The sequence below is a fragment of the Drosophila bipectinata genome, chromosome 3R (assembly GCF_030179905.1).
Source record: "Drosophila bipectinata strain 14024-0381.07 chromosome 3R, DbipHiC1v2, whole genome shotgun sequence".
NCBI classification, from domain to species: Eukaryota; Metazoa; Arthropoda; class Insecta; order Diptera; family Drosophilidae; genus Drosophila; species Drosophila bipectinata.
This window is the reverse complement of record NC_091739.1, coordinates 9,485,429-9,501,394: the sequence shown is the minus strand read 5'-3', so window position 1 is coordinate 9,501,394 and position 15,966 is coordinate 9,485,429. Positions and strand designations below refer to the sequence as shown.

Genomic DNA, 15,966 nt, shown 5'->3' with positions numbered 1-15,966 from the left:
CAGAAGAAGAAGCTTGTGGATTCCTGTTGGAATTTATTTGGGAAATACTCGTACGCGCACATAAAACGTTGGTTCCCGTACCGATCACCTTTCCCCTGCCCCTGCCCAGCTCCTGCCCCTGGCTCACCTCTCACCCTCACCATTCGTCCGGTGTGTGTGAGAGTGCACTCAAATTTCGTACGGTGCTTGGCTGTTGCTGTTGTTGTTGCTGTTGCCGTTGCTGCTTCTTCTGGTGCTCGTGAGATCAGCCGGCATACGATTTCACTCTTGACTGGACAGCGGCTGCGCAGCGACAGCGGCATATATATAAATATGAGCGACGCCGGCGCAGCAGCATCAGTAAACGACCAGCACTCGCGAGGTGCGCACACGCAACACTCGCAGCAGAAACAAGCCAAACACAACAGAAACGATCAACACACTGAAAAGCTACAAGCTCCACAAAGCCCCAGCCATGTATCTGGATACGAAAAACCTGACCGCCAGCGGAAACACATCCACAGTGACAGTGTCGGACTCGAGCTCGAAATCTCTGCGGCGCATGCGCAAAGTATGGCTGCCACTTCGCAGACTGTTGGCAGTGGGTGGCAAGGGTCGACCCACCCACCCGACCTTGGCCCATCCCAACAACGTGGATCTGAACAACACACAGTCGCAGCAGCCGCAGCAACCACAAGAGGAGGCGGAGAGCAAGTCAACTCCCGAGGAGCTCGTCCACAAATATGGCTTGGAACTGCGCACACAGCCCCTGGAGGAGGAGGTCTCACTTATGCAACCGCCCAACACGCCCACTTTGATCAGCAGTGTCTACGTGGAGAAGGTCAGCTCCCAAGGATGTCGAAACTGTCAACACGGACGCAACTGCCAGCACACACATCACAACAACTCCAGCAGCAGCAGCAGCAACATCAACCTCAACATCAACACATCAACAAGTGCAACACAGTTGCCCAGCGCCTTCTGGGATCTGCAGTTGCCATTGCAATACCTTAGCACAGACAACGGCACCTTCTTTTGGGCCAACTCCCAGGAGCGAGTGGACGACGATCTCCTGAACGCCTGGCTGTGTCAGAGTTTCAGCCAACTCCCCGGCACCCTGTGTTAGCCAATTCAGAATCAATCATCACCGAACAGATCTCAATCACAAGGGGGTTACACCCCTAAATATTTTAATTTCATTTATTTATTTTCCTGCGCAATACTTACCGTTGTTAATGTGATATTAATTTGCATATAAAACAAAATATAAAGACATATTTACCATGAAAATGGCCAGAAAACCATTTGTTTTTAAATTTAATGGAGGGGCGTCAAAATACTGATAAAAATGGAGACTGATAAGGCTATAAGTTTCATTAAAATGGCAGTTCTCGACTGGGATTTTATAAAGAGTTAATATTATTAGTATAATTTATTTAAAATTTATGGAAGATGGATATCATTGGGTCTGGGTAAGGCGGATGACCCAAGATCAGAGTAACAGACAACGGATGCGATGTTATGAGTGGAATACACGACGATCGGGCTATATGCACAGTGGTTTTGGATTGATTTTAAAAGGGAAATGAAGTCCAAAAATAGGATGTATGTTATATTAATTAGTTCTAATACCAATTAGTAATTAATTAGGCAATTTGTTTATTTTATAATGGTAGTTATCGCCCGAGACTTAAACGGTTAGCAAAACATCATAAATACCTTATATAATTTGTATAATGTATTCAAAATTTATGGAGGATGGAGATCATTGACACTGCGTAAAGCGGAAGACCCAAGATCAGAGTAAAGGACAACGGAAGCGATGTTATGAGTGGAACCTAATGAGGCTTGACATATGAACGGTCCTTAAGGAGTAAGCTTTAAAAAAATGTAAGAAGAAGAAGGAGGTTATGAAAAAAGTATCATCTTTCAAAGGATGTAGCAACTGTTTTTTTTTTGACTAAAAATTATAGAAGTTTTAATATTACCATCGATTACCATTTAATAAGCTTTCATCGATGCCGAATATCCTGTGAAGATGAAAATGACTGATAAAACTATTTATTAGTTGATATGGATATTGAACTTGTGACTACTCCTATCAATAATTTTTTATATTGATAGAAAAGTGGTAAAGATAACGACTTGTGGTACATTTTCGTACAAATTTGACCAGATCTAAAATAATATTTAATTAGGTTTATAATATTATAAAAATAGAGTTTATAATTTTAAAGTAAACTTTCCCTTTCACACCCATTTCATCTTATCTGTCTAACCATTCTTGCCTTTTAACCAAGCCATGCCCCCTACTCTTGTGAGGAACAAGAGTATTTCACTTTCGTTGCCCTCCCACCGTGAAGGCCGTAATTAACAAGTCGTTTATTGTGCATATTGGGTTTCAAGAAATATATTTTCGCTTTAGACAAAGCAAGGACTATATCGTACAAAGAATGGGCCTGTATTGTTCCGTTTTACGATCGATCGCTTCTAGCATTTTTGGTCGCGCAGAATGCGGAAGTTCTCGGCGGGTTGGGCGCCGCTGACCCGCAGAGCACAGTTGAAGTTGTCCAGCAGGCAGGAGTTGCTCAGCTCGGCACGGTACTTGCCATTGGTAACGCACACCGGCTGGTAGATCATCGAGCAGGGCTTGAAGCACTCCTGGACCTCCAGCTTGAAGTTGCCCAGTTTCTCGTGCAGATTCTCCACAAACTCGGAGCTGCACCAAGCGGCATCGGTGGCAGCATAGGCTAAAGAAGGGTTATCCTTAGTCAGAATGGACTTGTAGGGCTTGGAGAGTCTCGGGACTTACCCTGCAGGCTGTTCCTCTCGCGACGGCAGTTGTGGCTCAGGAGGTTGCAGTCGCTGGCGAATTCCTTGAAGTTCAATCCGTCAGTGGCGCACACCGGCTTGTAAAGGGAGGGGCAGAACTTGGGGCAGTCCGTGTCGTTGGTGGAGACCGTGTTGGCGGATACGGAGGCCACCAAAACAAGGCAGCAGAGTGTAAAAGTTTGGCTCATCATTTTAAGGTTTTTATAATTTATATAAAGTTTGCTTTATTTATTTCCGCGGAATGCGTTCGCACTTCAGTAGCTATCGATTTCAATTGCTGTGACTGTCTGAAGTTCCATTGATTTTTATATATTTTTATGGCTCTCCGCAGCTACTCACCTGAAGATAGTGTATCAGCCATGGTTCTCTGATAAGGCTGGGCCCCTTATCAGCGGGCCAAACAAAAAACTTGTTTATGTGGCCCACAAAGTTCTACGATGTGCCAGTTCTGTTTGAGTGACTAACCTGCTTTTTAGATTTAATTGGCATGTCTGCGGTCTGAGGGGGAAGTTGTCCCGAACCAGCATCATTAAATGTTAAGTCGACTATCTTGTTTATTGTTTTTCCTTATGGTCTGTGTAATATTATTGATAAAATCGGGGAAGTATTATTTTGATGGTACTATGTCTAAGATAAATATTGTTTACAACTCCTAACGATGAGAAAACATCTTTTTGGGGAAGATGACAGACTTTTTTTCAAATGCGTAGTTCTGGAAAACATTTGAAGATGTAAGTTGTTCTATTCTCGGGAAAATGAGAGTATTCAGTTGTAGTTCAATTTCATAAATGGTCCCTTAATGACATAAGCTTGATTAGTCATTTTATGGCAGGAAATTTCCCTACAGAATTTGATAAAAATTACTGCCTAATATATTTCAGATGATACTCATTGTTTGCTTTCAAAAATATATTTTGTTATAAAAAAATTTAAAAATTATATAAAATGAGTAATGATAAAGTCATTTTTACTACTAAGATCAAGTGTAATTGGTAAATCCCCTATCAATGAATTCCTAAGTGTATGGGTGTATTCTGATCTTCAAAACTACCCCACGAGAGTGTCGGCTCTCCCAAAGGTTTTGACAAATGATCTTGGATCTATACCCTCCCGTATCGATCCGATTCTATGACCGCCCACATTGTTGCACAGTTCATCGCCTCGGCGATCTCCACGGGGTAATGGTAATTGAGGCCTCTCGACGTGCCCCTCATCGCCAGAGGAGTGACGATGGGCAAGGGAGTGTGGTGGCCGGGTCTAATCACCGTTTAATGGTGTTCACACACTTGTTGCTGCCGGCGCCCTCCATCGCCTAGACCTGGCCAAAAACCAACAACCAAATGGGCAACAACAAACAACCGGCCACCGACAACCGACCAACCCGGCCAATCAATGACCGCTAAGCGAATGCTCGTCACGCACGCGAAGGCCGCTTCGTCGGTCGTCAAGAATTGGGTACACACGCGTCCATTAAACCCACCGATGAAGAAGACCCCCAGACCACAATCCACAATCCCAGTGGCCAGCTCAAGCATAAAGTCGGATTCAAGCCACGGCAGGATCATCGGGTGGGGGGTGTGTGTGTGTGATGTGTGTCCACTGTACAGATATGCAAATGAGGCACGGCCCATGTAGATAACTATCAGACTCCGTCCCCGATTCCGTCTCCTCGCAATCATCGTCCTCATCATCGGCATAAACAATGTCATCAGCATTATCAACGGCATTCCATGATGGGTTCTTTCTTCCAATTTTCAATTCCTTCGTGCAGACAAGCACCGCTTTGCATACGAAATTAATTATGTGCTGTCAAAGGCAATTTAACAGAAACTTATATTGCTACTTAATTTACGTCACGGCGCTACCAGAACTTTTTATTTACCTAGATGGGGTATATACCACTCATTAGAGGGGCTTGAAAATGTTTTATTATAATAATACTATTGTGTAGACATATATTAAAGGAAAATAAAGCTTTAGAGAGGTTCTACTAGTTTTGATTTTTTGGAACCATTCGTACTACCCATAATTTATCTATTAGAAAAATATAAACTAGGAAGCTCACCTTTTATACATATAACTCTTACTTCTAATTATCGGTATTGTATCGGTAAGTGTATTACTTATTCGACTATGGGCTTATCTGGCATTTTTCAGGTTATTCTTGTTGTTATTTGATTTTCTTTATCCAACTCCTTCTCGTTCCCCCTATGTAGCCCCACCTGTCGACATCAATTTGCATATTTAGTGTAGAAGAAATGCGTTTGTGATTGATAGTGAGAAAGAGATGGGGCGTCTGAGAGAATCGTGTGAGGGACCTGCGTTGGTTTGTGATTCCCTAGCTAAGGCGATTATCTTTTGCGGCAACTGTTTTTATGCCCAATTTCAACGTCCGCCTTGAGACGCCTTGGCATGTGATTCGATGTCTTGAGGTGTTGACGTCTACATGTTGCATTTTAATTGTGGTTTTTCGGTTTTTGATTCTCGAGTCTCAGGCTCATGGATCTCACCGGATTCTTGAGGTTTTCCCCAACCTCCCCCCATCCCCAATTGCCTCCCTTCCAGCAATCGCCTTTCTCCACTCCCTCTACGGCTCATAAATAAGTTGTACGACAAGCGACATCCAGTCCGTTGGCCAGGAGCTGCCGTGAAGTTATGCGCACGACATCCATATTTGGTCTCACACACAGGTGGTGGCGATGGTGGCCTTAGCCAAGGTGATAGCCATAACATTGCCCATTGGCACCGGGCCAAGTTGGTTCTTGGCCATCTCTCCAGACACTCGTACATCACACCTTTGGGTGTCTATGAGCTTGCCACATGACAAGGCTGGCCGCAAGGTTGTCCATTTTTGGATGAAGCTATTCAGGGTATTGAGTTCTGGTGAATGTGGGTTGCTTTATTGCAGGATGTGGGGTGCAGTAAAAACTGCTCACACATCATTTTATTGGCCTAGTTTGAGTGGAGTGTTAAGAACCAGGAAATATAAAATTATTTTATTTATTATAATTCGGGTAATAAATGGAAATATTTGTAGTAAGATTACATCGTCATTTAAAAGCCGCAATAAAGACGGTTTTACATTTTCAAGGAAATAGGTTTTTACTTTCCAACAGTCTTTGCTTCTCGATTTCCCGAACCCATCTTAAATCTATGGTTATTAAAATAATTTAAAGATTTTAATTCATTCACAATTCATCGAAAAGTTATTTCATGAGTAATGTTTACGTATTTTTTACTTCTTATATCATTTTCTGGAAATATCTGAGACTGCTTCTTATCTGCAATGACGACTTCGAGAACAATGTTTCTTTTCAAACATGTGATTCGTTCTTGCAGACTTCAATCATATCATGTTATTCTGCGAAAAAAAAACTGAAAACCCCAAATCCCAAGCCCAATAATAAAATGTTGTAATTTGATTTTGATATTTCTTGTTTTGTATTTTGTACGATTTTTTGTTTAAAGCTCTCTTTCTTTGTCTATCACAATATCTTAATAACTAATGGAAGCTCTGGATCGCCGAGATGAGATTCGCTCGATGAGGAGTTAAAGCCGCTGCTAGTGCTACTATCACAATGTTTTTAAAGCTTGAAGATGGATGGGATGAAGGCTGAAGGCGATGTTGTTTAAGCCTGAATCCAACGATCCTGGAACTGCATGGAGTAGCACATGGCAGGCTCGACGCTGGCAACTGGCTGCAGGTTGGTGGTCCAGAAGAAGGTGCCGGCCTCGGTGCGAGCGAAGCGAACTGGGACATAGACGTCCTCCTCCTCCTCCTCGATGGAGTGCTCCATCTGAGCCAGCTTCTCATTGGCGGCGTTCTCGTCGATCTCGGCGTAGTAGGCCTCCTCGACTTGGGCGTTGCGAAGATTGTCAACGGATTCCAGAGACTCCAGAGAGCCCTGGGGCTTCTGGTGGAGCTGCTTCTGCTGCTTCTTGAAGAGGGTCTTGAGGACCTGCTTGATGCTGTAGTTGGTCTTCATCTTGTTGTTGGTGTTGTTGTTGGCAACGACGACTACTTGTTGGCACATTTTTGGGAATATGAATTTTTGTTTTGGATGACTTGTGTGTGTGTTGCTTGAATCGCTGACGATGTCAGAATGATTTCCCAACCGGCAAAGACCCGGCTTTTATAGCCGGCCGGCCGCGCAACGCTCGAAATGCATTTCCTGTACGCTCGAAGGGAAACGTACACGCCGAAAGAGAGGGGCGAACGGACCCCTGCCGCAGACACGCACTGCCGACAAGGAGAGGAATACAAACAGAGACTACAGACAAGAGAACTGAGACCGGAGGCCGGAGACCTGAGACCTGAAACCCTTACCCTCACCCTAACCCTCAGACAGCGGAGATAATCGGGACAGAGAACCTGAAATACGACGCTCGCAGGAGTTTCAGGAGCAGGTAGTGGAGGGACCGGAGCGGGGGAGCACAGTTTTAAGGAAACAAACCCCTACAGAAACTGCAACTGTCCGACGAGTGTGGGAAACAATTTTTCGTTGGCCTCAAAATTTTCGGAAACGCATTCAAGTGCCGTCAAGAATCCCCAGTGCAGCCACAAAAAATCACCAATACACTGATACAGACCAAGAGGATTCGGCTCACACCGACACGGGGCAGGTGTTCCTTGGTAAAATTTCTCACGACTCCGAAGGAAGCCCAGGATCAACAAGGGGATCACGTTGTGGAAAAGGAGTTGCAAATTGTATTCCTAATGGGCAATCAACATAAGGGAAACGGGACCCGAACTCAAGCATTCCCACGCATTCCCATAGTCATTTCGTCCTGGTTGTGGATTCGGGACAAAAGATGGAACACTAAATGGAAATGGGGTTGCTGGATCGTACCCCTGTTTGTATAGGCATCTCGAATCACTTGTCTCGCTGTTTTGATTTCAAAAATTTACTTTCCCACAGGGCTCGATGCACCAAAAAACCACCACCACCACCACCAGCAATAAAACACGTCCCTGCCACTTGTCCTATTCCATTCCATTTGGGAAGAAACACTCCCTTGTGGCGAGAATCTTATAGATATTTTAATTAATTTCTTTTCTTGCGGCCCAAGTGTGCTGAAAGTGTGGAGCGATAGGGAGGTTTTTATTTAGGGGATTACTCGATAAGGCGCAGGAATGAAGTGTGTGCGAAGCGAGCAGCGAGGGACTTTTGAGGTAGGGGGGCTTTGTTTCGTAGGGGATCGTGTTTTTTAATAGTTCTGCTTCTCTGTTTATCAGTGCAGCTAATGGACCCAAGCGACTGCACCCCCCGTCAAGATGGGCTGACAATGTTTATGTGAAATGGTAACATAGAGTGCGATACTTTTTGTGGGGGGGAGAAGACCCCACTATCGGGACCTCCTGTCAAGGGGCATTGACAGTTTACACTTGGCGGGTGGTGGGGTACGACTCCATCTCGACTCCACCCTGCTGGTGGTGGTAATATGATATATGCACTCCGAAATCTTTACAGAAAATAAAAGCCCCTGCCGCAGCTTCAGTTCCAGTTCTTCGTCTCCGAAAGATAATGGGCAACGTGCCAAGTGCTCGACCGTGTATATACAACAAACAGTGCATAAAAGCAGGCGGAGGAGCCATTCACAAGCCGGTGGTTAAAAAAAAAAATAGTCAGACCAGGGGGTGGGGACGATGGGGAGGAGGGACTGCAGTAGGAGGTGTGCCGGGTCTTTTATGTGATCTCCGAGCGGAGTATGTGTCGGCATCCCAACAGTCTCAGACTCAGACTCAGAGCAGAGTCCACTGGCTTTGGCGGATGGCAAACTGGTTTCTGGCTTTTTGGATCTTTGCTTACACCATGAAGATGCCAATGCCAGTATGCACTAAACAAAAATGTTATAAAAGGCTTATAGGATTTCTTATTTGAAAGACTTTTGAGGAGAAACTACTAGTTGGGATTAAATTTTTGTACTTAGATCGGCTTAAATAGATCTAAGATAGATGTGTTAGATAGATCATAGAAGTTTCAGTTACAAACGTTCTTCGCAAAACTCATGTTTATTAAAATTGTTAACTAATGGATTGCTTCTTTAGGCCCTACCTACCCTATAGATTACTTATAAACTATATACCATAGCTAGTATAGAAATAGTATACAATTATAGTATAGTATACAAACGTTCTTCGCAAACTCATGCTTATTAAAATTGTTAACTAATGGATTTCTTATTAAGCCCCTATCATCCTACGGATGATTCCTAACCTATACAAGCTAGGTTATGTATATCATAGCTAGTACAGAAAACTTATAAGAACATATATTAAGAACTCTTAGACCACCTTAAAATACCTTCGAAATAAGTAACTTATTAAAAAATTAGCTTAGATAATCACTATGAGGTTACCCAACCTATCCAATTAGTACCTTTTTTTCCGAGTGCACTTGTGGGTACACACACAGAGCCACACTCCACATACTTAACGCTCGGCTATGACGAACAAATGTGTAAAGCATTAAAAAAGAGATCTAAAAAATACAACAAAAAATTGAGTTAAAAAAAAAAACAAAGCGTCGACCGCATCCTAAACAGCGGCAATCGTCAGACGCGAGGGAAAGAGACGGTCTACCGCGGGAGCGACAGAGAGGGCGAGACAAAGACGGCCCGGGCTCGAGCTCGAGCCCCGAACCCATGCCCCAGCCCCAGCCCAAGCCCCAACCAATCTTTTCAAGTTGATCCCCATCAAGATATTATTTGACAGCAATGAAACGACTGGCACGAGTTTGTTTCCCACGGTCCGGCGCTGTCTTGGTGTGTGTGCCGGCGCGTATCTGTGTGTCCGAGTGTATCTTCGGCGGGGGGGACTGTGTGGGCTTGTGGCGGGGGCGAGAGTGGGGGGTTGTTGGAGCTCTACTGACTGGGCTGGCTGCTTTTCGCGGCGCAATAAAGTTGAAAGCGCACTGTTGGATATAAATTAATTCAACAACACGCTATAGCTGTGTTGCTCTGGGTCTCCGAGCTTTGCACGCTCTCGTGCTGCTGCTCCCGTACTGCCCGCCTCCCTGCCTGCCCCCAGTAGCCCCCTTGGCAGCCGCCCCCCCCTACCTGGTGGTCGGTGATCGCTGGCCGAATGCTGGTCGCTTTTTGCTCGGCGGGGGCACGGGCACAGAAATTCGCGCGTGCGTATGCCATCGATAAAAAATGGCTAAATAAAAAACAGCAACAGCACCAGAAAGAGAAATAATAACGCGAGAGAAATGAGGTCTTCAGGTTTGCGACTGTGTGTGTGTGTGGAGGTTGGGGATTATTGTACCAGGGTTTATAAGTACCAGTTGGACTTTGGCGACTGGGGGATATGCGCTACACGTCACTGGATTGCAGAATCTGACGAAATCGCTCCGACACCCAAGAACGGAAGTGTTTCTGAATCAGTAGGAAACTATTTAAGGAAAAAAAAGTTATTTTTTAAGGCTTATATATTATATTATATTATAGCACCAGCAGTTTCTGCAATTTAAATTCTATTGTTACACTCGATTTATTCCATTAAGGGCACGTGCTTGTGCACTGGTTTGCTTAATTGCACAAATTGGAATTAATGATACTCGTTGACGTGATTCAGAGCCACTACAGTCGAGTTGAGCTACTGATGTATCAATTATGGGTGGTATACAAGTAATCTCCCTGTTCCAAATTCAAAATTCATTACATCTTCCAACAGCACCGATAAAATCCAATTAGCCATTTCCGGAGCATTCAGATTTTGTGACATTTAACAGCTTAACGGTTCGGGTCCAGACAACAAAACGCTGCGGTTAGATAAGTTGTTAGCCGATGATTGTGTTAGCCCGTTTGTGACTTGTCCCTGACTAACTGTAGCTCATTGGGAATGCGTCAAGAGGCAGTCTTAATTTGTCTTATTTGTGTTTGCCTTTTCATTCATTTAAGCCGTATCTGAATCTTCTGTTGGCTCCCCTGAGTCGAGCCCGTGTCATTTTCAATGGGTCGAGATCGTCATCATGTGGCCGGCACTTCTAATTAAATATTGTGAAATCTGAGCTTTGAGCTCTATGAGATGTGTCAGAGATGCCGCCGGATGAATCCCCGCATCTCGAGCCGATGAATCACTAAAAACCCTCTCGGACCGAGGCGTTAAAAATAAATACCCGCCATACTAAATATATCGCGTATACGACCCGTAACACCACACGAGCCATAACATTTATAGCGTGTGCTGGCAACAACACAACAAAAAAAAAAAAAAGGCAAGAAAAAAAATAATAATAATAATAAACAACGATCGTTTGTTGGACTGTAACCGACTTTCGCGCACACGTCGATTTTCATCGTTCCCAGCCCCAGTCGAGAGATGGTAATTGTCTACAAATAGAAGTGAGCGACGGGGCCAAGATCCCCGTCCCGGCTGAAGCTCGAACTCAAATCCAAATCCGACCCAAAACCCCCCCAACCGACAATCAAGAATAATCATGTAAACGAAAAGCGTAATGCTCGTCCCACGAAACCCACGACTACCACGATCCAATCAATGATCCATAAAGCGCTAAAAAAGAAAAAAACAGTGGTATAGCAACAGGCCACAACAACAACAACAACAACAAGGCTGGCCCGTCCCGTCCCGGCCCGGGCCGATGACGATTCCACAATTATCAGCATGCCATAAGCTACTGCAAAAGGGTGAAGGCACATGGCAAGACTTGAGACCGAAACCCAAAAGACCGGACCCCGAACCGACCGCCCAACCGCCCGACCGCGCGACCAACCGACCGACCATACAAATGAATTGAAATGCAAACATCTTGTTATGGATGGAAGGCATGTGCTCGCCTGGCTGCCGAGCATCGCATCGCATGGCATCGCTCGAATCCAGCAGAGTTGCGGGGCTCTTAAGACGTCCGTCCGTCCGTCCGTCCATGCGTCCCTCCATCCACTCACTAAAGGCGGACAAACGGACTGAGGGACCGGCGGACAGACAGAGGAGGGATCGTACAAGACCCCAAGCATGCACAATCAGAAGAAGTCAGGCCAGCCGTCGTCATCGTCGTCGTCGTGGAAATCGGCTGCGAAACAGTTTCCCACGGTATAACAATCACAACACATATATAGGAGGGTGAGACAGTCCCCGGGGGATGGGGGAAGGAAGGCGAGGCGCAGCCGCAGCTCAAGTCATTTTATTGCCCTCACACACAAACACACACACACACCCGTACACCCGTACTGTGAACGAGCAAAGCATACAAAAAAACAGAAGCCACCACCACCACCATCATCACTACCACCATCACCACCACCATCACCACTGGAACCACCGCTGGCAACAGAAACAGCAGCAGGCTCCGCACGAGGCAAAACGAGTGTCTCGCTCGCACTCCCAACGGGGTACCCCGCCGGCAGAGGCTATATAAACCCGATCCGAGGGCCAGCCGATTCATTCAAAGCTTCGACTTCGTTGCGAGCACATAGAGTCTCATCCGCTACATTGCCTCGATCGACTGGAACGTTTCTTCCGTGGATTACGCGAATTTCTTCAACTACCCAACAAGACTCAAGCAAAGACATGGTTCTCGAAATGGAAATGTCCAAGACCTATCAGTACCGCAAGGTGATGAAGCCCATGCTGGAGCGCAAGCGTCGGGCCCGCATCAACAAGTGCCTGGACGAGCTGAAGGACATCATGGTGGAGTGCCTGACGCAGGAGGGCGAGCACATCACCCGCCTGGAGAAAGCCGACATTCTGGAGCTGACCGTGGAGCACATGAAGAAGCTGCGCGCCCAGAAGCAGCTCCGTCTATCCAGTGTTTCCAACTCCACCCAGGGATCGGATCCCAAGCTCAGCATTGCCGAGAGCTTCCGCGCCGGCTACGTCCACGCCGCCAATGAGGTATCCAAGACCCTGGCTGCTGTTCCCGGCGTCAGTGTGGATCTGGGCACCCAGCTGATGAGTCATCTGGGACATCGTCTCAACTACCTGCAAGTGGTGGTGCCATCTCTGCCCATCGGCGTCGGAGTGGGAGTGCCCATGCAGGCACCTGAGGAAGCCATGGTGACACCACCTCCCTCGGAGTGCGGCAGCCTGGAGAGCGGCACCTGCAGCCCGGCCCCCAGCGAGGCCAGCTCCACCTCCGGTCCCATGTGGCGTCCCTGGTGAGTCGGCTTGCCTGGATATGGATCACCTTCGAGCGGAAGGTTTCTACAAATCGCCACCCGGCAGAAGCAGAGCTGGATCTGAAACCGCACTGCCCCCTGCCCCTGTCCGGAGCTGGGCCGCCTGCCGCCCACCCACGGACTTCGACGCCACTCTCTAGCAGAGCCTCAAATCTTGGCTATAGAGACGGGGCGTCACATCATGAATAAAATTATAAAAATTAACCCAAAACGGATAACAAAATAAAGTCAATGAAATAAGAATTTGTTTGTTTAATTCCATCTCGAGTAGGAAGAAAAGAATCTACTATTTTATAATCTTGGTTTAGAAGCTGGGGTCTAACCGCAAACGGATAGGGAAGAGGAAAAGTCCCACAAACGAGAACCGAACCGAGTTAAACTCCGCGGCGATATCAATTGTAGAGCCCCCAGCCGGAAGTCTGAATATTTTCCCACACTCGGACTATCGTCTGGGCCCAAGCTTGGCCTCATTATGGCCGGGTAATCAGGGGATTCCGGGGCTGGTGGGGGGCCACCGACATAAAGGGGTTTCTGCGGGAAGTTTTGCGCCGGCGCTGTCGCAATTAAATAATAAAAATAAAGCAAAAAGTCAGTTCTAGGAAACGTCATTTATTATGAGGCCCGCGACGGCTGAGTGTGAGAACCGCGGCTCCGCTGTCAATGGTTCAGCATTGTGGCTGGCCATTGTATTGTGAGCTTGATATTTTATTTTTATACTTGTAGATATGTATATAATTTTTTTTTTTTTAAGACTTTGACAGCCTTAACTGCGCTTGACCGCTTGGCACATGCGCCGGGTACCGTCGACCGGCGGTCGGTCGGCCCGGTCAGACATTGCAAATTAAGCTTGCGACCGCGACCGTCTCGCCACTTAAAACTCCAGTGTCTCTCAGTATCTGTATCTGTATCTGTCTGATGAGCGGTGGTGTTCGATTACGGAACTTCGGTTTCAGCGCTTTTGTCTGGTGGACAACCTATGATGATGACTACTTACCGGGCCGCATCTCGAGACCCAGTCTGGGACCGTTCAAGCCGTCGGTGATTGCTGTTAATCTTCACAAAATGTGATTAGTCACGTAACTTTGGCATGAAGACGGTCAAGACTCTAGATCTGTTGACTCTTTGGGGTTTTTTTTAGCGCTTTGGTTAACAACAAAACGGCTATTTATAGGGCTCAACGGTAGTCTACTAAAATGGGTGATCTATTTTATGATGAAACAGTTGAAAAGCGATCACTTCAAGATCGTTTGTTGGCTATAATAACAGTGCTAATTGGGTTAGTTATGGACCAAAATTAAAAGTTATCAGCCATAGAAACCATAGCTTAAATAGCTACAAAGATTACTTATTTTCTTAGATAGATCACATGCATTAATCCTTTTTATTATAAACCCCACGACACTGGGTACAGTAGAGCCCACACGACATCCATCACGTGACCTCGGAGCAGCGGAATCCCCTGCGGGATCGGCCACCTACTTCAGTCATAATACGCGGACACCACACGCCGCTGCAGCTTAATGCAGCCATACTAAAGTAAGCACAAGACCACCACTTAATAAAGGAGAGGCTGCGGCAAACCGGCCTGGCAATGGGCTTCGGATGGGATTGGGATTGGGATAGTGATGGGTCTGGAGTTGGGGCTGGGACTGGAGCCGACGCCGCCACTCAATCTCCTCCACAAAAGGTACAACAACTTCGAATCCGACTCGAAGGCGCAGGCGCAGCAGCTCACAAATACATACGTTGCCCCATCTTGTCCAGTGGCAGAAAGAGCGTGTGCCAATGTAGTGTAACAACATCCCATATTAAAGATATTACAGAGTCAATAGCACACCATATAAGTGTGGTTGGGTGCCTCTTCATCTTTGAAGGCCCCCAGCTCGAGGCTCGAAGCCCGAATCCCCCACTGCCATCTCGCTTCCTCTCGCTTTTTGGTCATAACTCCACTAAATTGAGTTCGTTCAACAAAGCAGGGACGCAAGCGCATGCGGCACCTCCTCCTCCTCCTCCATCTTCTCGGCTTTATCATCCTCCTCGCGAGTCAAAATCCAGCCCGAGCCCAACCTCAAACCCCTTTTGTCCAGATCACACGGCGCGCTCTTAACGATCGTGTGTCCACAGTCATTACAATGTTGGCCAATGCACAAAAGTCATCTATGTTGGTGAGTGAGGCTGAGACTTGGGCTGAGACACACTTACCGCACGCTGCTTTTCTCTTTCATGTCGAACGCTAAAGGAGCACTGAGAGAAAATTTTACACAAGAAGGTAATAAGATTTAAACTAGTTGGTGTTAGTACCATATTCTTAATAAGTTTAAAGGTTTCACAAATATTTATTTTTGATATTTGATATTTTTTTTTTATATTTTTAAGTACCTTTTTTTTCTCCAAGTGTGGCTAGCTCGAGTCGGTCGTGATCTTGCCAGTAAGTGGTCTTGTATCTTGAATTCGTAAAAATACCCACACAGGCACACGGATATACCCTCTGCCACACACTACACACACATAAAAAAGGGCAGGTGTGTCGATCGTGTGAGAACCACGTTCCAAACCATTTTCTCACGATCTTCGCTTCTGATATTTCTTTTTTTTTTTTTCTTTTTCTGGCTCTTGGTTCGGTCCCTACCCCAGCCCCGGCTTGTGCCCCTTCCCCTCACCCTTCGAAGTAGACCCTTTTTTGGACCTCAGTCTTGGCTCTTGGAGTGATTCGTATGCAGTTTGTGTATTGTAGTTTTTAATGACTTGGGCTTGCGTTCGAGCTCGATCGCTGGATATTGCTGCATCGGGGTTTCGGTTACGTTCATCATTCATCGGGTTTGCCTATAAGATTAAGTATCTTTTGTGCTGCCTGCCATTGCATTGCATTTCCTTTTGGCATTTTGGGTGCGATTCCTCGCCATATACGTCCTTGTACTTCTTATTGTCCATTGTAACTGGGTATTGTCCCGACAGTTACGTGGCCTGATCGGATCATCTAGGCAAGGATAACCCTTGAACATGAGTTGAGATATATCA

The 15,966-nt window shown here is 46.1% G+C and overlaps 4 protein-coding genes across 4 annotated transcripts; 2 read left to right on the top strand and 2 right to left on the bottom strand.

Annotated features, from left to right (window-relative positions):
- The first annotated feature begins 322 nt into the window (after nucleotides 1-322).
- E(spl)m2-BFM (Enhancer of split m2, Bearded family member) lies at nucleotides 323-1,271 on the top strand. Its single transcript, XM_017246281.3, has one exon. It carries the CDS (start codon nucleotides 455-457, stop codon nucleotides 1,103-1,105), a length of 651 nt encoding a protein of 216 aa, XP_017101770.2. The 5' UTR covers nucleotides 323-454; the 3' UTR covers nucleotides 1,106-1,271.
- Nucleotides 1,272-2,373: 1,102 nt separating this feature from the next.
- On the bottom strand, nucleotides 2,374-3,095 carry Kaz-m1 (Kazal-type protease inhibitor m1). The gene is made up of 2 exons (XM_017246285.2): nucleotides 2,792-3,095; nucleotides 2,374-2,729 (listed from the first exon to the last, which is right to left on the bottom strand). Exons 1-2 carry the CDS (start codon nucleotides 3,000-3,002, stop codon nucleotides 2,470-2,472), a joined length of 471 nt encoding a protein of 156 aa, XP_017101774.2. The 5' UTR covers nucleotides 3,003-3,095; the 3' UTR covers nucleotides 2,374-2,469.
- Nucleotides 3,096-6,228: 3,133 nt separating this feature from the next.
- Nucleotides 6,229-6,924, bottom strand: E(spl)malpha-BFM (Enhancer of split malpha, Bearded family member). The gene has a single exon (XM_017246289.2). It carries the CDS (start codon nucleotides 6,843-6,845, stop codon nucleotides 6,441-6,443), a length of 405 nt encoding a protein of 134 aa, XP_017101778.2. The 5' UTR covers nucleotides 6,846-6,924; the 3' UTR covers nucleotides 6,229-6,440.
- A 5,274-nt stretch (nucleotides 6,925-12,198) lies between these two features.
- Nucleotides 12,199-13,191, top strand: E(spl)mbeta-HLH (Enhancer of split mbeta, helix-loop-helix). Its single transcript, XM_017246223.3, has one exon. The coding sequence runs from the start codon at nucleotides 12,341-12,343 to the stop codon at nucleotides 12,929-12,931; it is 591 nt and encodes a 196-aa protein (XP_017101712.2). The 5' UTR covers nucleotides 12,199-12,340; the 3' UTR covers nucleotides 12,932-13,191.
- The last annotated feature ends 2,775 nt before the right edge of the window (nucleotides 13,192-15,966 follow it).